At 36.9% G+C, this 24,185-nt stretch overlaps 1 protein-coding gene across 3 annotated transcripts in view; it reads right to left on the bottom strand.

The window, feature by feature from the left end:
* The window catches only part of LOC145994398 (uncharacterized), a 30,513-nt gene extending 6,649 nt beyond the window's left edge, over window positions 1-23,864 (bottom strand). Inside the window, exons 1-3 of one of the 3 annotated variants that reach the window (XM_083130520.1) lie at window positions 23,709-23,864; window positions 14,993-15,247; window positions 6,548-6,691 (exon numbers count right to left, since the gene is read on the bottom strand). In XM_083130520.1, coding sequence (XP_082986646.1) covers window positions 6,548-6,691; window positions 14,993-15,231 — 383 coding nt within the window. In that variant the 5' untranslated portion in view covers window positions 15,232-15,247; window positions 23,709-23,864. Of the gene's footprint in view, window positions 1-6,547; window positions 6,692-14,992; window positions 15,248-23,366; window positions 23,457-23,661 lie in introns of those variants that run through there. The other 2 variants (XM_083130521.1, XM_083130522.1) reach the window with 2 other exon arrangements.
* Between the last annotated feature and the right edge of the window lie 321 nt (window positions 23,865-24,185).

The following is a 24,185-nucleotide window of genomic DNA, read 5'->3' as shown; positions in this document are numbered from 1 at the left end:
CACACCGTCAGTCCACCGCCACCATATCGGGAGGGTTCATGCACAAAAGCTGGGTTGTTTTGTGTTCCGCGTTCCCTCCAGATGAGAACACGTCGACTGTCAGGTTCCACACTGAATCGCGAACATCAGAGAACAGAACGGACCTCCATTCGGCATGTCCCCAACCACCATGTTCCTCCGCCCAGTTTCTACGGGCTATACGGTGTTGTAACATTAATGGAACACACAACCATGGGCTTATGTGCATAGAGGCCACCTTCATGAAGATGCTTACGGACAGTTTGAGATGACACTCTGCGTCCCGTTGCTGTTTGCCAGGAGCATTGCAGTAGCATTGCATTCTGCCCCTTGTTCCGACGGGCTGTGATTAAGAGATAACGGTCCTTACTCGATGTTGTTGCTCATGGACGACTTTGGCCTTGTCTTCTGCGAACACTTCCTGTTGTTTCAAAATGATTCCATAGTCTGGAAATCACACTTTGCGACACTCCAATGGCGTGTGCTACCTGGCGTTGTGACTGCCCAGCTTCAATCCTTCCTATCACTCTCAAAGCCATAGCTTCTGGTAAATCACGTTGGTGCGGCATTGCCTTTCTCATCTGAACCTTTGCCTTCCCCAACTGAACTGTATCGCTAACCAGAGACGACTAGCATACAACTCCAGCATGCACCGACTCCTCCCCTCGACCCATTGATATCACCAGTGCAAAGGTTACGTCATATTTAAGGCACTGGAACTTTCGTTTATGGGGCTTTAGCAGCTGATTGTAGCTCATACAGGCACTGACAACATATCTGGTCTGATCCATACTTATTTTTGCCTGTAGTTTACGGTTATTACAAGCATAAGAAAACAGTTTTTTCTTTGTGACGTTTCAGGAGAACACACGCTCCTTTCATCAGACATTTATTTTCATTTTGACTAAAGATACAGTTATAACAATGGTTAGTAATTTTTAAACATAAAGAATCTGTTATATAATGGATGTTGTCAATGTTACATTGTTGTAATATAGCAACTTAACTGTGAAAAAAGCAGTCTATTTTATTTTTATTTTAGAATTTTTTAAATTATGAATCCCAAATATCATCAGGTAATTCAAATTCATCATTGTTTTCACAAAGTCTCTTGATGTTTTCTGTTACATTAAATTTTAAAGATGGTGGCTTACTCCATTTGTGAAAAAGAAAACTCCACACTGGATCTATGTTACCATTTTCATAACTAACTAACTAACTCTCTAGCCTTCTTAAACCCGAAGGTTCATGGCTGCAGCAACACAGGCCTTCCATGTTTCCCTATTTTGAGCAAGTTCTATATACTCTTTTCCATCCCTACCGATTTCCCTTAGGTCCATCTCAACGTTGTCCCTCCATCTTCGTCTTGGCCTTCCTACAGGTCTCTTACCATAAGGTTTCCCAACAAGAATCCTGTAAACTCCTCGTTCCTCTCCCATTCGTGCCACATGGCCTGCCCACCTAAGTCTTCTTGATTTAATTATTCTAATAATATCTGGACATGAATACAAATTATGTAGTTCTAAATTATGTAACCTTCTCCACTCACCTGTCTCCTCATCCCTTTTAGTTCCAAAGATTTTCCTAAGGATCTTATTTTCAAATACTCTCAATTTATGTTCCTCTTTCAATGTAAGGGACCAAGTTTCACATCCATATAATACTACAGGCAAAATTACTGTTTTGTATATTTTAACTTTTAGTTTCTTAGATATTAAACGAGAAGACAAAAGTTTATGAAGAGAGAAGTAACATGCATTTCCTGAATTAAGCCTACTTTTTATTTCCTCTTTAATATAATTTTCATTTGTTAATATTACTCCTAAGTATTTGAATTTGGAAACTGGTTCAAACGAGTTGTTATCGATAATTAGATTTTGATTATTACCTAACACTTGGTTTCGGCCTGTAAGCATATATTTAGTTTTCTCTTTGTTAACTTCCAAACCTATCTCTTTAGCAGTTTTGAAAAATATTTTAGCATTATTCTTAATTGTATTCACATCATCCCCCAGTAAGTCTACATCATCTGCATATGCTAACAACTGAGTCACACCATTTAATTTTAGTCCTTCTTTAGTTTCTTTTACCTTCCTAACAGCATATTCTAAGGCAAAATTAAAGAGCAGTGGAGATAATGCATCTCCTTGTTTTAACCCATCATGAATTGTAAATTTGTCAGACATATTAATACCCACACGAATTTTACTTTCTGTTTCACTGGTGCATACTTTTATCATACTAACAAGCTTCTTAGGTATTCCAAACTCAACTAATATATTATATAGTTTATCTCTTTTGACTGAATCATATGCTTTTTTGAAATCAATGAATAGCTGATGGACATTTTGATTATATTCCCACTTTTTTCAAGTGTCTGTCTGACGTGAAAAATTTGATCTGTAGTTGATCTGTTACGTTTAAATCCACATTGATAATCACCTATAATTTCATTAGCATATGGGGTTAGTCTTGTTAAAAGAATGTTAGATAATATTTTATATGTTGTTGAGAGTAGAGAAATTCCACGGTAATTATTGCAGTTCATTTTATCACCTTTTTTAAACACAGGAACAATTATGGATTCTTTCCACTGTTGAGGGATTTCTTCTTTATTCCATATTAAACAGATTAATTTATGAATTTGATACATTAATGAATTTCCACCATATTTAATTAACTCAGCTGGTATTAAATCAATGCCAGGTGCTTTGTTATTCTTTAGCCTTTTAATAGCATCTTTAACTTCAGTCAAGTTGGGTTCTGGAACTAAAGGTTCTGCTGTGTGTACTTCATTCACTTCTGATTTATCTCCTACATGGACATTTAAAAGGTCATTAAAGTAGTTCTTCCATCTATTTAGAATATCGCTTGGGTCAGCTAGAAAATCACCGTCTTTATCTTTTATCAAGTTTACTTTAGGTTGCCACCCCTTTCTAAATTCATTTACACCTTTATATAAATCTCTGATATTTTTATTTTTGCTGTTTGTTTCAATTTCGTTAATTTTGGTTTTCAAGTAATCCCTTTTTTTACTTCTAAACGTGCGGTTAACTTCTCGCTTTATTCTATTATAATTGTTTAGATTTGTATCATCAGAGTTATTTAACCACCTAAGTCTAGCCTGATTTCTTATTTCTATTAGATTATGACATTCATTATCAAACCATGGCTTACTTTTTCTTGGTTTATGGTATCCTATACTTTCTTTAGCTGCTGATTCTATTGCATTACGTATGTGCTCCCAATTCTTATTTACGTCTGTTTCATTTATATTTTCATCATCATTTAAATCCTGCAAAACATCAAATCTATTTGACAGTTTAATTTGATAATCTTTCTTAATTCTTTCATCAGTAAAATTTCCTGTATCAAATTTTAGAACTTTTAGATTTTGTTGCTTATGATTTATCACTGAGAGTCTTTCTCTTAATTTAGCAATTACTAAATAATGGTCACTGGCACAGTCAGCACCTCTATGTGTACGAACGTCAATTATACTAGTATGCCTTCTCTTATCAATGAGAATATGATCTATCTGATTGTGAGTTTTACCATCTGGAGAAGACCAGGTATATTTATGGATATCTTTATGTTTAAAAGTGGTACTTTTCACAATTAAATTCTTTGAGGTTGCAAAAGTAATCAATCTTATACCATTATCATTACTTAATTCATGAAGACTTTCTTTACCAATCGTGGGTTTAAACGTCTCTTCTTTGCCAATTTGTGCATTACAGTCACCTAACAGAATTTTCATATCATACTGAGAAAATTTATCAAAAACCTGTTCTAACTCTGCATAAAAATCATCTTTAGTATTATCATCTTTATCTTCCGTTGGTGCATGTATGTTTATTAAAATAATTTTACACCACCTACCCTGTAAAACTGCATATGATATCCTATCATTAATAAATTCTACTGTTTTAAGAGCCGATATAATTCTATTATTTATGAAAAAGCCTGTTCCAAAATTATACAGACAAAGATGAAAAATCTGTTGAAAAGAAATTTGTGTGCATTCCATTCCACAAGGGATTCTCACATAAAATTGCAAAAATTTTTAAAAGTTTTAATTTCAAAATTGTTTTTAAAGCACCAAGAAGTTTGGAATGTACATTTAATGAATTCAAAATGAGAAACTCGCTACCAGATGTGGAAACCACAGGAATATATAATATAAGTTGTTCATGTTCAAAAGATTATGTGGGACAAACAGCAAGGAAAATGGCAATAAGATGGCACGAACATGATTTGGACATTATAAATCTAAACCCAAGAACAGGTTTGTCAACTCATATCATCGAAGAGAAGCATTTGATTAAAAAGAGAAGGGTTTTAAAAAGATTAACGGGAAACACAGAGTTGAATGTCTGGGAAGCCTCGTTCATTGCAGAAGAACACTGGAATAAATTAAATAATGAAAATGGTAACATAGATCCAGTGTGGAGTTTTCTTTTTCACAAATGGAGTAAGCCACCATCTTTAAAATTTAATGTAACAGAAAACATCAAGAGACTTTGTGAAAACAATGATGAATTTGAATTACCTGATGATATTTGGGATTCATAATTTAAAAAATTCTAAAATAAAAATAAAATAGACTGCTTTTTTCACAGTTAAGTTGCTATATTACAACAATGTAACATTGACAACATCCATTATATAACAGATTCTTTATGTTTAAAAATTACTAACCATTGTTATAACTGTATCTTTAGTCAAAATGAAAATAAATGTCTGATGAAAGGAGCGTGTGTTCTCCTGAAACGTCACAAAGAAAAAACTGTTTTCTTATGCTTGTAATAACCGTAAACTACAGGAAAATAATTCTATCATGCAAGCAATGCGTACATACAAGAAAAAATTATTTTTGCCTGATCCCCTAATTATTTTGAGCAGTGTAGATGCCCGGGGAGGTAACACCCGCTTCTAGACAGCTTATATACCCCACCAGTACCAGTTAACAATTATTAAAAAGAAATATTGCTAAAATTTCCTTTTTTTCTTTTTATGGTAGTTTTCTGTAACTTTTGTTTTTGTTCTAATTTAACTTATTAACAAATTTTAATTTGATTTCTGTTGAATATATTCAGGTTTTCTTATTTCCAATAATTTCTGCTACATTTAGTTAGCCTTCGAATCAGAATTCATGCGTTATCACAAAAAATGCAAGTGTCCGTTTTTTTTGTCCAGCAGTGTATATTTTCAGGTATTAAAAAAGTTAGACCAAATTTTTGGTTCATATTTGACTGACTGAGGTGTAATGAACAAACACACTAGGAGAGGATGTGAAGATATGCTTTGTCATGGAAATGTCTGGAGCAAGAGAACAAAAAATAGTCTCTGCACAAGTAGTAACTCGAGAGCTCAACCAATGAACATGTGAGAGGGAAAGTGAGTGCAAGAGAAAAAGCAGCTGAAGCTACAGTAGCGCATACTGTTCTGCTCACTCTCTTTTCCGTCTCTCTACTATTATACGCAGCCGTGCTTAACCTTTAGACGGCTGAGCAGGTTCATGTCAGCCCGTTCTGACCCAGGCTTCTCGGCGGGAATTTTAAATTTGAACTCTCTTTGGAGGAAAATTGTGATAACTATGGCACTATGGGAGCAATCTACTTGGGTAACTTTTGTTTTGCAGCTAAAACATCAGCGCATGCAACCGTGTGCAATTCAGAATGCCGGACCCAGGAAGGGGGGCTTGGGGGCACAACCCCCGAATTTCAATAGGAATAAACATAACAATCTGGAGTTTGCCTTCTCTTCTCCCGCTATTTTGGGGAGAGGGTGCGAACTTTAGTATTATTTTCAAAGAATGGACGTTTCTCAAGAGAATGAAACATGTTTCATGTTCCTGGGTGCCATACAAGTTGAATAATAAGCCCAAATGTGAAACACTGTTTTTTACGAAAAATAGGTAATTTGCATATTGCTCAGAAAATTGTTATAACTCTGGCACTATGTGAGCAATTTACTTCGGATAAGTCTTGTTTTGCAGCTAAGACATCAGAGCATGCAACTGTGTACAATTCAGAAGGCAGAACCGAGATGGTGGGGGGTGGCGCGCCCCCCGAATTTCAATGGAAAAAACAAAAATCTAGAGTTTGCCTCCTCTTCTCCTGCTATTTTGGAGAGATGGCGCAAACCTTAGTATTATTTTCAGGAATGGACGTTTCTCAAGAGAATGAAACATGTTTCATGTTCCTGGGTGCCATACAAGTTGAATAATGAGCCAAAATGTGAAACACTGTTCAGAAATGTGGCATGGATATGTTGCAGAGTGGGAGGGGGGAGGGGAGAGGTTGGTCATCAATGTGAATTTCCCAGGCTTGCTCCAGACCTGTGTCAGAGTTTCCACCCAAACATAAGACTATGAAGGTCCAAAAAGCACATACATTTTGTAATCAGCACCATGATACCATATGGTATCAACGGGCCAGTAAAGGTTAATAGATTCCCAGGACACAGTACAGAAGGACACTAAGAAAGAATTTAATAAATGTGAAAGAATGAATTTCACGCTTACTTCAAGGGATTCACCATCTTGGCTCTCTTTCCACTGGAAAATGTATTCACAAACAGCCTCTTGCCGTTCTTCACAACTTTTCCCTGCAGTTCCTCAAGCGCATTTCTCGCTTTTTTCTCATTCTTGAAAAGCAAAGTGCATTCCCTATAGGCAATGAAAAGAAAATAACACTTAACATTGAAGAATTACATCAGTGTGTCTAAAATTTTGTACAAAGAAAATTCCCTGACTTTTTCAGGTTTTCCAGACCAGGAACCAAATCTTTTATCGACCAAGTCATGTATGTAAGAAGGTTAGCCAAGCCAAGCAACAGACTTACAATTACACTTAACTAAGTTTTTTTTTAGAATACTAACCTCACATGTAGGGAAATTGAACAGAAATTCACTGTTGGATAGAGGCATCAGTGATGAGCTTGCCACGTGTTGACTAATGGTAAACAAAGAATTAAATTTTTTATAAAAAAAACAACAACATAATTATAGCATCAATCCTACATAATTATGTATCAATCTTAATACGGAACAAACTACGAGGGCCACTTTTCTTGTAACAGCAACATGTATGAGAAAGAGACATGAAAGAAGATACATACATGGAATCATTTACAATCCTTCAATGGAATCTCCTGCTGCTATGAACACGTTTCCGAACATCTGGCAGTCGTCGGATGACATTGGTAGCTCCTGTTCGTGCCAGCGTGCGCAGAGACCGTCCTATGGCTGAAATGATGCTCGGGATGTCTGGAAAGTGTTTCCTCCTCAGCGGTTCCTTCATCTTAGGGAAACAAATCAAAGTCACAGGGACTCATGTCAAGGAAATAAGGTGGGTGCTCCAACACCATTGTTGCAGTACGTTCTGCACCACTTGTGCTGTATGACAACTTGCGTTATTTTGGAGAATGATGGGTCTTGATTGCAGGAGATGTGGTCTTTTGTGCCTAAGAGCAGGGTGCAAACAGTCACGAAGGTAACTGACCTAACAGTCTGCATTCACTGTACCACCTTGTTGAACACTATGTGCAAGGATAGCCCCTTCATGGTCATATGCCACAATCATCACCACCTTCAAATTCGCCAGTTCCTGTCTGACCTTTTTTGGACGTGGTGAAGCCGGATGATGCCACTCATTACTCTACAGCTTCAATTCTAGCTCGTACGATCTGGCCCATGTCTCGTCAGTGGCAATAATGTGAGCAAGGAATGCATTACCTTCTAACGTGCATGGCGTCGTTAGATCCAGACTGCATAGAGGATTCCGCCTCAGAGTTTGAAGTTTGCGACGATTTTGATGATGCAGATGAATTTGAAGATTTGGAAGGTAGGTTATATTCGTAATAATTATTGTCGACAATATAAACAGTGTTGCAATGTCGACAATATAAACAGTGTTGCAAACTCTAGTATTTTATGTATGAAGTGAGAAGAGGTAATTTTTTTGGGTCTATTCATCTTGCCTCTTGCTTGATTCTCCTACATGCACTGATGTATTTTTAGTTTTTCCATTTATTATTTTGTATAGTGTATGTAAAATGAAAATTTATTTTATTTATTTAGTTTATTTATTTATTTGTTTAATTTTTACAGATGACGCAGAACCAACTGATACATCGTCTGGTCCTGTCCTGCAGCCACTTTTTCATACAAAAGATAATTACTTGTAATTTGTAATTATTTTTTGTTATGTGCACATAAGAAGTATTCTTATGCAAGATTCAAAAGATGTATTGATAGTTTATGTAGTTAATTATTGAAATGGACATTTCCACTCAATTTTTTTTACAACAATTTTAAAAACTACACCCTGGAAAAATTACACCTGCAAGTTCTCGCGTTTCTCTGCGTCCAGTTTAAGGCAGAAACGAGACTTCCAAAGTTGCAAGGCTAGCGTTGCGCTGAAAACACGCCGCCGCCATGTTACTACGTCACTCCTTAGGGAGAGCTCGTTTGTCGTCTGCTTCGAGCGTCCAGTTCCGGATGGATAGCCCACGGTGAGCGAACACGTGCAGCGGTTTTACAAATCTGTACCGATTTAAATAATGGAAGAAGGAGCGATAGGAGAAAGGAAAGCTATGCTTTGTAATGATCATTCTTCTATGAAATATCGGTGCTGCTCACGTGCAAGATAAATGAAAGGGTTCAGCTGCGTGTGTGTTCTCAGGCCATGCGAGAAATATTGCTTATAAAATTGGTTGCTGACCAGACACTCAAAAATATTTTTTAAACTTATATTTATCGATATTTACCATAACCTATGTAGTGCAAAATAGGAATTTTCACATTCTTCACTTTATTTATAAAGCCTATTTAACTTTCTTTTCCATAAAGCAATTTCAGTTTGTGTTCCATTTCTGTTGCGCAAATTATGATCAAATATTTTTGTGCAGATAAGAGAAAATACACTGAGAAGATTACATTAGTTGCACAGTACATATCTATACTTAGTTTATGTATAATTATTACAGGGAAATAATTTGTATAACCATGGGCGTATTTAAGGGGGATTCAACGGGTCCAACCCCCCCCTTTTGGTTCAGTAAAAATACCAGTTGCCTTGTTCTATCCGCTTGTTCATAAAAAATTCCTTCGGACTTATTTCATTCTCTTAAATTAGAGACGTATAGGACGTGATACGGGTGGGAAGGAAATTTCGTAATTCCACACACCAGATGGGACTGCAGACCAATGTCTGCAGTTTCCTGATAGTTTCGAAATTTCTGCGATTAGAAACTGCATTGAGACTGTCAAATCAGTTATTTTTCCCCCTCGAATCATATTAAAGAAATTTGGTTCTTAAAAACGTAGTGACACAGATGAACAGAAAAGTATCAATACTTCATGACTACAAACACACAACTTTGTCGGTCCAACATCCCCTCCCCCCATGCTCCCCAACAAGCTTCCGGCCAGCAGTGTCCTGGATTTTCACTTACGAAATAAAGCAACCCTAATCATACCAAAAGTTGATCCATCCCTCCCCCCCCGTGAACTATATATATACGCCCATGTGTATAACAATATCCCATACTGAAATGGTACGATATAATTATTTTGAATTTTGTACTGCCAAAAATGCCGCCTCATCTCGTTACCCCGAACGCATTAATTGGTTGGTTCACAACTTCACCACTAAGGATCCTATCGAGACGAGACATGGCAGCCTTGGTCTCGTTCTCGTTGAGAGTTGTAAATGTCTATCTCGTGTTTATTTGTAAATGTCTCATTGACAGTCTCGTCTCAATTTATAAACATCCGTCTCGGTTTGGGAGGGCAATTCTCGTTCTCGTCTCAAGTCTAGAAAAATATAGAATTAACAACGTATGCAAAGGCTTATCATTATAAATACAAAAAAAACCTTTCTTAATATTTTTTTTATTATTTTTTTTTGACTCCTCGTTTCGACGGTACAGCCCTCGAAAACTAAATATTATCCTGCTTATATATGCAAACCAAACTGCAGATTCAGAATTACCAGGAATGAACTGGCGTTGTAATTATTATACACAAAATTCATGATTTATCTGAGGAAATCGAATGTTCCAGGTTTGACTCTCGACCTGGGCATGACTGTTTCCTTGTCAGTGACATTTCATTGAACTGGAAATTGTTACATGGGAGGATGTTTGCTCGAGACTTTGGGGACAGCTAGGGGGATGCTTCTATTGTTAATGTTAGTGTTGCTCACGAGACGAGGCATGTTCCGTCTCGTCTCATAAATGGAGATGGGACAAGTGAATGATTTCGAAATGAGATGGGACAGAAGAAAAGGTTCGTCTCTTATCATGGCAGGTTGGGCGATACTTAGATTGTGCAGTTGGTGGTAGTGTGTGTGTGTGGGGGGGTGTACTCCTGCACCCCGACTTCGAATACTGCTTGTAGTTATTCATCTTCATTGTAGCGATTAGCCAAAAGTGGGAAGAAATGTGATGTTAGAGATGATACATAATAAATTAACCATATGTTCTCATCGTTGCGGTTAAACAAAGTGAACGGAAAAGCGACGTAAAAGTAGGCTAAATACAAAAATTTGCAATATATATATTAACTGAAGAAAACTGTCATTTACTGCAGGAAATTTAAAAACTCACCGTACCTTTTTATACCGTATCACCTTATATTGCAGAAATTGGCGTGTAAACCAGTGTGTTCTAAAAGTATTATCTTAAAATTTGCAAAGAAAATATTATGACGAAAATAATTGTAATTCCAGAAAAGGCATTCCTATAACATAAAGTTCTTGCCAGTCAGAACTAACCTATGTATTCGCAATGAACAAGGCTGTTCACGTGTTCAGCTGGTTCAGCCATTGACTGTTACAAGGTTTGCTTTGTCACCCTAATGGGAAAACCCTCTACCGAGTGGCTGAATTATAGTAAATACATGTACTACTATACTGCTAGGGCATAATTCATCTCCAAGAAATGGAGCACAGATTTTTGCACTGGAAGTTGTAAAATACTTTTTTTACACAGTAACAAGTGAATTTTCAGCCGCTTCCACGGCTCATGCTAAGTTGACGGGACGAGCAGAAGCCCCGCCTGTACGCATTTCAAAGTGATGACGTCAGAGGACCTCCTGTCCGTGGAGAGGACGTTTTCAAATCCGTGACGTAGTAGGTGAATTTCAGCCGTGTTTGAAGGCGTGTTTCTCGAGAACCGAAACAAATATCGCCGAGATATTTTGCACATCTCATGTTTGTGTCATTATCTGTAAAATGAATGGATTTAAAACGTTTTTCATGTCAAAGTGGAAATGTCCATTTCCAGATTACGAACTTCAAATATATCTATATTAACATTTGTTACAATGTTGTACTTTTTTCTTCATCACAAAACATTGCTGAAAAAATATTAAAAAACGTCTGAAAATGAAAATAAAATTTAACTAATTTTTGTTCATTGAAAAGAGGAAGTTTTGCAGATTTAAGAAATATGTGGTAAATAAAAACAAATTAAAAACATTTTTTTTCTATGATTTTTTGAAAAACAACCAAAAACCGCAGACCAGAGGTAACAATGCTGTATTATGAGGCCAGACCCGAATGTGTTAAATACCTTGGCCCATCGGGCAACGGTACTATACGGTAAAGCATGGTCCCCACATGCCTCGCGTAAGCCCTTGCAAATTTGCCGTGCATTCCTTCCACATGCAACCTGAAATTTGATGAATATTCGCTGTCCTTTATGCGATAACATTATTCAGGGCAGTATTATACACACACTTCACTTTAACGTCTTCTACCACACAACAGTACTATTCAGCACCAAACACCTACACACGATCAGTAGCACAAGACTAAACAAGACCCGATCATCTTTTGTCCCAGCGACAACTGACAACTCATACCAATAGTGTTGCCAGTACAAGAAAAATGGCCCTCGTATTTAGCCCAAATTTAACCAAAAAATGAAACAAGAAAGTGATAAATGCCAATAGTCACTTACATGAGTGGTTTTCTAGTTGAAAATATTTCAAAACGTGACCCTTTTGTATTTAATATGCAATTTCGACTGTAACTGCAGGTAATACTCAGGATGCTACAATGAAGCATAGTTTGTCCACAACAAATTTCACAATTCTTGCGTGTCGTGTTTTTCTGGGTTCAAATACCTAATTCTAGCACACTACTACAAAACATAATTTTCTTCAGAATTCCAGAAACCTTCCCTGACCTTTCCAGGATTTCCACTTTTTCAGACTGGTAGACACCTTGTAAATTATAAGTGACTATAGAGGTCGTGCACCAAAAATCTCATTGGTAAAAGATCATCACATACAAAAAGCAACTAGAAAAGTAAAGCATCCAATAAGCAGACATTGGTAGCACAAATTACCCACATGAACTCTCTAAATATATTTTTCCTGAGTTTTCCAGAATTCCATTTCTTTTTTCCCCCAGATTACTTAACCCTTAGATGCCAGCCGTGACACACGTGTTGCAAGGAATGTTGTGACTTTGGGAAGACCCTGTGTATCAGATAATGTTCTGAGATACATATTTTGTGTCACATGAGACTTGATGTATGACAATATCAGTTCGTAAAGTTTGATTTCATTCTCACTATTTTTTGTGGGGAGGGGTAGGCAGTTTCCCATTGAAAGAAAAAAATGGTCATTAGATTAGAAATTATTTATTTTTACTCCGAAAGTATTAGCTGCAAGTGAAAAATTCTAGCCACAAGAATGGAACACATATCAGGCAATATGCAGGTACCCTTTGGAACAATCATGTTCCAGGGCTGCCTATGTGGGGGTCGACGTGGTTCAAATTACGTAAAAAAAATTAAAAAATAAAACTTTTGTCTTACTCTTCTACTTGATAAATGAAAATTAGGTTTCTCTGATCACAGGCTTATAGTCTAGTATGTATTGAAGAAAACAAGATATAATTTTTAACTGTAGCATTCATAGCATTAAAAATATTTTTAAAAATAGGAATTTTGAATTTTCCACCAAACAAAAAAAGCATGGCTTTTTACAATAAAATATATTTTTTATCCAAAACTATCAGCAGTAAGTGAGCAATTCTTGCCACCACTATTGATACACATGTCACGTAATTTTGAGGCAATGTTTAGAACCCTCAAGTCCATGCATTGCCTTTGTGGGGGCCCAACAGATTTCAAATTCCATAAAAAAAAAGATTTTTACTTTCCTACTCTTCTTTTATTTGATAAAGGAAAATCAGGGTTTTTGGACTATAAGGTTGTAGTGTAATCTTTGCTGAACAAAATGAGGCATCATTTGTCACTCTAGCATTCGTAGTTTACAAGATAAAAAATATTATTCAAATCTTGACGAATTTCAAATTTCCCACTTCAAAATGCTCCAAAACTGTGGAAATCAGCCTCGGGCATCTAAGGGTTAATACACAGTACATTACTATTTTAAATTGATTGCACAATAGCCATACCATCCTCACCTTTATTAAAATTATTATTATGTCGGACAATGTAAATATATCAGTGTATTGGTAATTCTACCAATCTGAAATATTCATAAATAGCATGTAATTTAGGGGAGACCGGGGTAATTAGAACAGGAAACAGCCTGTAGAAGTTCGACTGTAAATTACTCAGAAAGTTACTGATGGATTTTTTAAAAATTTCTACCACTTAAAAGGACATCTTTTGCATATTTTTGAAAGAAATAATGACCATACCTGCATTGCAAATACTCGTCCAAAAAAAAAAATTGTCATGACACCATAAAATTGTTCCAATTACCCCATTTGGGGTTAATGGAACATAAGTTAGAAATTTCAACTGAATAGCTGTAGATTGCTGTTGGGGTAATACGAACATCATATATAAATGTCCCATTTACCCTGCAAATTTGAACACAATAGCTCTACTTCTTCTAGAGTTATCAATGCTTGTTTAAATAAAATCCCAAGTTAATGTCTTTTTTTCATAAAGTTCAATTTCCCAGCTGTGAAGCAAATATGTGTGAATGAAAATCAGTGTTCTATGATTTATTTGAAAGGTTACAGGCCATTCTACAATGTAGTAAAGAAAAAACTTCTAATAGTTACATGTACAATCTAGTATACCCAAGCGAAATCAAGCAAATTATGCAATGTTCTAATAACCCATTTGCAGAAATTTTTGGGGTAATAAGAACTTTGCTTATAAAAACCACGCAAATTGCCCATAGACAACCAAACTCACATGAAATGATGTGTGCCCTTATGTTTTATTATAGGGGTGAAGAAATTTTGAAAGGGTTCTTTCATTCACATCCAGTATATGCAGAAGCAGAGAAATACCAAGCATGCGTCACATCATTTTTGCAGGTGTATAATAAAAGTCAAATAAAACTTACTTTTGTGTAGTTATTCCAATAACAAATTTTCTGCATATAGGTTTAGTGTAGGTACATAGGTATGAAATGTTATTACACCAGTCTTTTCGTTTTAAATTATTCTACATTAACATGTTCCAATAACCCCATGTTCTAATTACCCCGGTCTCCCCTAATGCAATATAAATCATTCACATCAATTTCTTTCCAGCCAATATTAGGTATCAAGATGTAACTCTTATACCTTGTAACTTTTGAATTTCTACATATCCAGGAAGTTATGCAAATGTAACATCTTTTTATTATTTTTGTAGCAATATTGTGTCAGAAAATGAATTTAGTGACTAAACGATTTTAATATTCTGATTATATGCAAACTTATGAATATTTGATAAAACTGATATGATATAGTTGTAATGGAACACTTACACATTAATATTTGTTAATTGAGTTGTGTTTTAAGTCCACTTTATGCACAGTAAGTGCACAGTTTAAAGTGGGATCCGAATCACTATAAGCTTCCACCAGATTACAAGGTGACGACACGACCAGTGCACCATCGGGGAGGCCTTAATATTAATTAGAATGTTCAGGTATCAGTATTGGTTGAAATCAACTCAAATCTAATTAAAAGTATACTTACTTATGTCTCCTCCGTAGAAATTTTACTTGTAATATATCTGAATGAAGGCTGAACACTTCCTTTTCATTCTGTACTTTATATGGCAATCGACAATACAACATGTGAGATTTAGTGATGTTCAAATCCTCTTTTGATTTGTGATGGAATTTCTTAAAATTCTGCCTTGAACTTCGTCGAGATTTATTATCCTCTGTTATTTCTTCTATGCATTTATTAAAATATTCTTTGGATTCTTCCATTTCTCATGAACTTTATCTGAAAAAGAAAATTACCGTACATAATTTCAAACAGAATACACAACATGTCTCAAATTTGATGGAGGTCACTTGACCTGTATTATTTTCACAATATAGGGTGATGCAAAAGTCATGTTGCATAGGAAAACAAATATGTTCATAAAAAGATATACTTGATTGATATGTAATGTTTAGAAGTACAGTACAATACAGTATGTGCACCATCTGCTTGAATGCAAATTTCATTGACTGATTTGCTTTCTTGTGCCATATTTGGCTAATTTGCAAAGATGGGGATGAGTGATGATATGATGAATGGACACTCCATGCCCAGAGCAGGATTCGAACCCACGACCCCTGGTGTCGTAGCATGATGTGAAAAACAGTCAGCCACAGGGGCAGGCAAATGCAAGTTTCAATTCGAGCCTGCCAATTATGTAAGATGTCTGCTAGTGTGTGTGTGTGTGACGGGGAGGGTGATTGAAAGATCCTTTCTTTGAGCTAGGATAGATTCTTAATTTTCTTGGCGTACATGGTGGCCTAGATGAGGAACCTGATGATATGATGAAGAAACATACACAAAGACACCGGAATTCACTGGTGTCATAGCATGTTGTGATACGTTCTAATAAAAACAACAAAGACTTGTGAGGCAACTCAAGGCGTGGAGAGTATATAGTAAAACTACTAATAATGACATACCCTCTGATATACGAGATGTAGACAAAATAAACAAATATTTTTCAAACATCTGTCATGAGGCAGGCTGCTCGAAATCAGCTTTAAATAAAACCAGTAATTTGTTTAACTCCAAAACATTTAATGAAAGTGCACAACTATTTCATCTTAAAGAAATCAGTGAATATGACACAATTAAAGCAGTAAATAATATACGATCCAATGCCTCTGGCAATGATGGAATAACAATACAAATACTCAAACTATCACTTCCGTTTATCGTAAGTCACCTGACTCATATAATAAATTTCTCCTTTCGGACTGGACAATATCCAATCAGCTGGAAAACAGTGCGCGTGATGCCTTTACCTAAGAAAAAAGTAACATCGTCCTTAAACGATCTTCGGCTTATAAGTCTACTACCCATCCTTTCCAAGATCACCGAAAATTTTTTTACAATCAAGTTAGAAATCATGTCAACAGCCTCAATTTCCTTCCGAAATGCCAATCAAGCTTCCGCCCTGCTCACAGCACAGCGAAGGCGTTGCTAAAGGTCATGGATGATATATTTCGCTCAATGGACAAGAGTATGGCAGTTGCTCTTGTTTAACTGGATCTGACAAAGGCTTTTGACAAGGTTCATCACGACCTGCTCTTAAGCAAGTTGAAATATTGTAATTTTTCACACCCTGCTCTCAAATGGTTCAGATCGTACTTGACAAACAGGCAACAGAATGTGTTCCTAAAAACTGCCACGCCCTCTCTCTCGAACACGCTTCCGCTAGAAACTGGCGTTCCACAAGGGTCAATTCTAGCTCCTCTCCTATATACAATCTTCACAGCAGATTTAGAAACCAACGTAGAGCATAGTACCGTACACTTTTATGCAGATGACACCCAAATTCAAATTCCATTTCCACCAAAATCACCAGATTATCCAATAGCATTACTGAAAAAAGATTTGGCAGCCATCAACACCTGGTGTAATACAAATGGTCTGAAAATAAATCCACAAAAGTCTGTTTTCACAGTCATCGGTTCCAAGAATAGCCTCGCAACGACAAACCCGAATAATCCACACGTCAAAATAGAGACATCCGAAATTCCACATTCAAAAAGTATTAAGAATTTAGTAGTTATGTTAGACGAATACTTGAACTGGGACCTTCATGTCCAAGAGCAAACTAAGAAAGCCTACGCAGCACTAAGATCCCTTTATAAATTTAATGAATACTTAAAAACAGATATTAAAATGAAACTTGTGGAAACACTGATTCTCCCTCTTCTAGACTGTGATATAGTATATGGTGCAAACTTGTCTGATCAAAATAAAGTCAAAATTCAAAAAGTTCAAAATTCGTGTTTACACTTCGTATATAACATTAAAAAATTCGATCATATTCTTCCAACCCTGAACGAGAACAAAATGCTAAACATGAACAGACAGCGCAGACTTCATTTCTGTTGCTTTATAGCTACAGAATCTTTTGCATAAAAAGATCCCCGAAAATTTATTCGAGAAACTAAAAACCAGAAGGGAAATACCCAACTACAAAACAAGAGGAACAGCAAAATTAGAACTCTTCAAACACTCGCTGGAAATTTTCAAATCGCCCTTTACACTTTCAGCGGCAAAAACATTACCATTACCTCCCTCCCCAGTCCTAATAAATTTAAGAATAAACTAAAGAATTTTCTGTTAGATTAGCAATATTTCTGCTCAAGCTCCCACGAGTAACACAATATAATACAGTATAGACTACATACGAGCCTCGCCGATCCAATCCAATCCTTGACAAATCTTATGTATGCATTGTTCTATCATACCTCACAAAACTAGCATAATCATGTACATCAATCTCAACATCCGTTTTGTTCATGTACACTAGGTAAATGTCAAATGGAGTTAGGTGGAAGAACAGCCACAGGCTGAACCTCACCCTTTAATAAAGAAAATTTGGATTTGAATTTGATTAACCACTCTGCCACGGAGGCCAGCGTCTCTAATTGAACCACAATAAACAATCAAACTTGATAATTCATGAACTCTTGCCACTAATATAGCCTTGAGTGTGGTACTTTAACCTTTAGCGGATGGATGCTCGTGCACCTGGAAAACCTTTGCGGACAGGACTTTTTCAAGCACGTGCTTTTCAAACATGCCACAAAGTAGCCCAAGAAATGACTTGAAGAGAGATGAAATCAATTTTGTTTTCTTTCTTAAAGACAGGGCTTTTAGCAAAGCAGTATTATATATTAAAAAAAAAAAAACCTCTATTTAACCAATGGTGACTGGGCACCCTGTATTTCTATCAGTGTGTTTATATGTGTTACAAATTGTGTGGGGGATTCTTTTTTAATGAAGTAAAAAATACAAGAGTTTATGCACAAAATATTTGGCAAAGTGAAGCATATTCCCTTCTCTAAGAAAGATCCCTTGCTGTACAACTAGCTTGAAGTAAAAGAAAACATTTCCAATTTCCTCTTATTTACCAGAGAAGCATATCATTCTGAATAAGTTTCCAGAAGTTTCTGAAAATATAAGTCAATAATAAAAAAATGAAAGGTATGGTATCTGGGATACAAGTTACTTTCTTGTGTAACTGTGGGGGGGAGAGAGACTAGTAAAGACTGTATGTCCATCCATCCTTCAGCATCATCAGTGGTATACATGTTACAGTATTTTTACTAAGGTATTTTACTTGTAAAGTAGCTCAGAAAACAGTGCAATGCAACTGACTGTATTTATGTGTATATTTTGCAGTGCATTAAAATGGCCTTGCTAATGGTCGAAACAATGTTGAAAAATATCACATGTATTTGTCGGGGTGTCAAGACTGTATCCTCACACTGGTTCACACATATATATATATCTACATTTACATTTAAAGCCCGTTCGGAGTAATAATATATGGGGTGTTTCACTCGGGGTGGAAACCTGTATTTCGTTCATAACTCGAACACTAATAAAGATATTGCAACGAAATTTGGAGTGGACTTACCTCCGTTCATGCGAAGTCGGGTGTCATATACTGATAATGTGCTGATTGCTCACAATTAAATACAAACTAAAGGTTAAAAGATTAAAAATCAGTAACTTACGTGTGTGAGCATGAGATTTATCAAACTACGTTTCGAAGGTTATACTACCTCCTTCCTCAGGTTGAAACGATGTTTTCAGACACCTGACATGGTGCCTCGTCGAGAAAGTGATGGTTGATGATTTATATCTATACCATTTTAACCTAAATCCTCAAGAAGAAGGAAGTAGTATAACCTTCGAAACGTAGTTTGATAAATCTCATGCTCACACACGTAAGTTACTGATTTTTAATCTTTTAACCTTTAGTTTGTCGGGTGTCATCATAACAAGTGTTGGAAATGGCTACCATTGGCATCCAGGCAGCATTGTACGCGGCGTTCCATGTTGTGGAACATCCGTCTCAGTACGTCAGGTGTCACTGCTGGGATGGCCGCACTGATGTTAGCTTTCAAGACCTCTATGGTTCGTGGTTTGTTGGCGTAAACCTGCGACTTCAAATGTCCCCACAAAGAAAATCAGGCAGCGTGAGATCGGGCGAGCACGGTGGCCAAAGTCCCCTGGAAATTACGTGGTCGCCGAAAAAAAAAGACCGGATTTCGGCCATGCTTGCGCGCGAGGTGTGTGGTGTTGCTCCATCCTGCTGGAAATAACCAATGGATAATTCCATCGGCGACCGATCGGCGCCATTGCTACTCCAGGTCGCGCAATGTTTTGCTGCCTGGATGCCAATGATGGCCATTTCCAGCACTTCTTATGATGTCACCCGACTTCGCATGAATGGAGGTAAGTCCACTCCAAATTTTGTTGCAATATCTTTATTACAGTTGGGACGCGCTAGCAACCGGCGTGGAACCACCCGCTCTGGTAGTGACGCGCCATTGCCGGATTGACCTACTTCAGGATTTTCGCGAGTCCACAGAAACACGTGTAGGATTAAACATCTGGTTAAACAGTCAACAACGGGATACTTCCATTGTTCTCATTCTCAGCAAAAACAACTGATTCTTTAACTACTACTTCTGTTCTTTCATTCATTTTTTGTGTGTTTACATACAGGTAGATCGAAGCATTAATTACACATGTACCAAATGTATCATTAATGTTTAGGAAATCGAGCAATTGCTAAACGTTTCGTTGTAATTTATTGAACTCTGTATTGCCAGAGCCTGTATTGTCAAGTAGCTTCCAAAATTAACTCACTTCACACACCCACATATGCCTCCCCGATGGTACAGTGGTAGGGTAAGCGTCGTAGTGTTGTAATCAAGGAGTCTTGGGTTTTATGCCCTGTCGAGGCACTTAGTAGTTCGGATGGCACTTCCAATTGTAGGTCCATTTAAGATTAGCCGTAGTGTGCAAAAAGTGGACTTTAAAACACCAACTTAATCAATCAATTCACACACAATTGATTTGTTCGTGATAAATTCAGTAACTCAGTTCCGTGAAATTCTGTTTTAGAGGTGAATTTTTGTAGGTTCCGCAAAATATATTTTAAAAACGTGTTAATGAAACGAAGTTGTACGTAATTCGCCCTAATTTTCAAGAAATACATTTCACAAGCATGTGCGCTTTCCACGTACAATGTATTTTCCATTGATAAGCGACTGTAAGTACCATAGACTAGTGTGAATTAATGTAGAAGTAAATCGCAACCTTAGTAGAAAGCATTTAGGGACTTTATTTTAATGCTAATAGAACCAAACCTGGCCTGCCAAACTAACTACGAAAGCATACATTGAACAAAATCTTAAGTAATTGCAAAAACTCTGCAGTATGTGTTAATCGAAATCGAACCATGTTAAAATTGCATTCATAGCATGATAAAATAGCAATCTAACAAAAGGAACTTGGGCCCTAAAAGAACCTAAACTTGCCTGGCTAACCTAACCACGAAAGCATTTATTGAACAAAATTTAAGCAATCGCTAAAACAACGCAGTATGTGTTAACAGATGTAAATCGAAATCGAACCATGTAAAAATTGCATTCGTAGCATGATGAAATCGCAATAAAACAAATGGAACTTGGGCCAGACACTGTACCATTAATATATTTCTGTACACATGTGCTATAGACAATGCAGGTCATTGTTGCCTGTGTATACATTCAGTTTGGTGTTAAATGTGTTGACAGGTGGGAGTGAAGCATTCTGCAGCTGGAAATAGAATCAGTTTCGGTAAATATGCAATATCACCTGAACGGATTTCTTCACATTTACAGGAGAAACTACAGTAGAGCGTCGATTATCCGAAGTAATTGGGGGACATGGGTGTTCGGAAAACTGGTTTGTTCGGATAATCGAACTGTACATGTTTATTTGCCAAAAAGAAGTACTGTACAGTAAATTTATTCATAAAAACAGGCATCTCTTTAAGTATTACAAAGTAACGTACAAAGGCAACTTTAGTAGGAATATATAGTATGTGGTACAGTTTATTAAACAAAAATATGTACATATTACATACGCATTTTGCATGAACAATACATACACCGACAGAAGTGTGCTGATTGTTGAAACACAGCGACTGGCGGCTTGGCCGGTCAGCAGCGCCTTATGAAGGCCCCATTAGAAGCAATGTTCCGCCAGCGGTGGCTCAGTGCGGCGACTACTGTGGGAAACTTGGTTTGGGAGTGAGGGGGATGATGGACGGTAGGGTGGGAGAGTAACAGGTGCGAGCGAGTACACAGTTCGGTTAAGCGGTCGTTCGGTTGACCGACGTTCGGATAATCGACGCTCTACTGTACTTACTGAAATCAGTTTCTATAGCACTGTCGAAGTTCTTTGAGGTACTTTATTTCGCGAAAACTGAAAACTTCACCATAGAATGCTGCAGAACAAGAAATAATCACTTTTTATGTGAGGAACTTGCATTTTCTGACACATTATGCCGTTGTTTCCCTTATGGGTACTATTATAGTATGGGGGTGACACCTGTAAATCATATATTTCGCACTTTTTTACATTGCTAACGTACTATTTTGGAATGTGGAACATTTCCTAAGGTGAAATAATGCATTTCTAACTAAGATAATGTCTATTTCTTACATTTACGAGTACTTACTGTTACTTGTTATTTCGATTCTGTAACACATTATGGTGGGCGATAGCGTACTTGTTCAGGGCACGTTGTGAGAGTGTTTTGTCGATTTATGCAGTGTTGGAACCTCGTTCACCGGAAAATACCTACTTTCATTCCTGAATTTGAAATTATACTAATACCTCGCAAACCATTGACATTAGCCTCACAAACCATTGACATCAGCCCCACAAACCATTCACGTTAGCCCCAAAAACCATTGATGTTAGCCCCAAGAACCATTCACGTTAGCCCCAAAAACCATTTTCCGTAAGGTTAGGTTAGGTTAAGTTAGGCAAGCATAGTTCAAAAAAAATTAAAAATACTCAGACAAGTCATGTTCTAGTGAAAACACAGCAAGTTTGAAACACTGACTATGGGGTTGCATCATCTAACACACGGAACATTGTGCTCTCGTGCAGAAAGCAAATGGCGGCAGCAGAAACAGCGTGTCGTACAGAGATTTTCGCAGAAAACAACAAGTATTCGCATTAAAATGGATCAGAACTAAATTCATGAACTTCCACAACGCTACAGAAAATTATTTCCGTAAGTACTTTCCCCTGTAAATTTGAAGAAATCCGTCACCCCTATACTATAATGTTACCCCATTATGTACCTGCAGATGGCACGAGCATCGAAAGTCACGTGGTCTCGCCAGTGTTTCCAAATGTGCCGTTTTCTTACGAATTTTTTAAATTTTTTTTCTAACTATGCTTACCTAACCTAACGTTGCCGGAATTTTGGGGCTATCCGTCAATGGTTTGTCATGACATAATCAACACGAAAGTAGGTATTTTTCGGTGAAGAAGGTTGAAACACTGCATACCCACTACAAATAGACAAAACACAAGCAGGGCGGGTGATGTTCCATAATGAGTGCACGCCATATTATCTCTTACCGAAGCGGAACAAGGAAGACAAATAATGAATCGTAATATAAAAAGTTGACACTATTTTATGGGAAAAGGCATAACTTCACCTTAAAGAATCTTCCACAATGCAGAATAGGTAAGTATCAATGCTAAAATTAACGAAATAAACGAGTGAGAGGTGTTCGGTCGATATCGCATAATTACCCGTTTCATTCATATAAATTTCTTTCGTTTTTCACAGGGTCTGTCAGATCCTAGTAAGTTACAATATTTTGTGTACTGAAACCTACATTTATACTGGTTATTGATGTAGTCTGTATGTTATGTTCAGCATTAACATTGTTGTCATTTAAACAGTATTCTAGCACATTTTTCACATTTCATATTAAGACAGAATATAATGACAGGGTCTACGAGACCATGGCATACAATACAAACCATGTAACAAAAATGTATGTGTACAAACCATGAGTAAATAGTCGGCTTGGTGGGCGAATACATCAAGTTGTTGACTTTTCCCAGGCTTCGATTCCCGACCTCGCCATGGGTGTTCTATTATAAGTGTATTTTCATCGATTTCATCTGTTCATCATCATCGTCACGATTAACCGAAATGTGAAAGAAAAGCGACGTAAAATAAGATTACAACTAATTATCTGCTTTTCGTGTTTACACGCGATTACAATGTATGATCTTATACACATATACAAACTGTGTTAATTTTTTGAATGGTTGATTAAAACACTATAAATCAATCATACTTAATGGGACTTTTTCGAATCCAGACACGTTCTTGCCTTGAGATTACCTTAAAAGATTTACCAAAAGATACTCCACACGTGTTTATTTAGTACTTCACATGTGGACGCCTCCTCCAGTAACGACCAACGCTGGAGAAAAAGTTCCTTCCTCGTTTCTATTTGTAGCAAAGGATGCAACGTTGAGTAGCAGGGAGTTTCGGTGTTCACTTATAGCGCTCTTGCCCGCCCTTCAACTCGTGACGTCATAAAAATTGTCGACTTTTTTATGCTAAGAGCCTGAACTTCACATGCAATTCAGAATACGAAGGGCGGGGCTTGACCAAGAAAGGTGTTCAGAAACTTGCCGAAACTTTAGCGGGAGTTACACCTGGAAGAAACACTTGACAATCATCTTACGATTCATGCTCTTCACACTGCACCCGAGACTTGGCTGGAGGGTTTCAAGCGGTAAAAATTTCCCGTCCCTCCACCAAGACTTCGGGAAATGATTTCCAGACTTTTCGGAATAACGAATAGTTGGGAAA

This window comes from Lepisma saccharinum, chromosome 10 (assembly GCF_977018435.1).
Source record: "Lepisma saccharinum chromosome 10, izLepSacc3.1, whole genome shotgun sequence".
NCBI lineage: Eukaryota > Metazoa > Arthropoda > Insecta > Zygentoma > Lepismatidae > Lepisma > Lepisma saccharinum.
The sequence above is the reverse complement of the archived record's forward strand: the minus strand, read 5'-3'. Positions and strand labels throughout refer to the sequence as shown.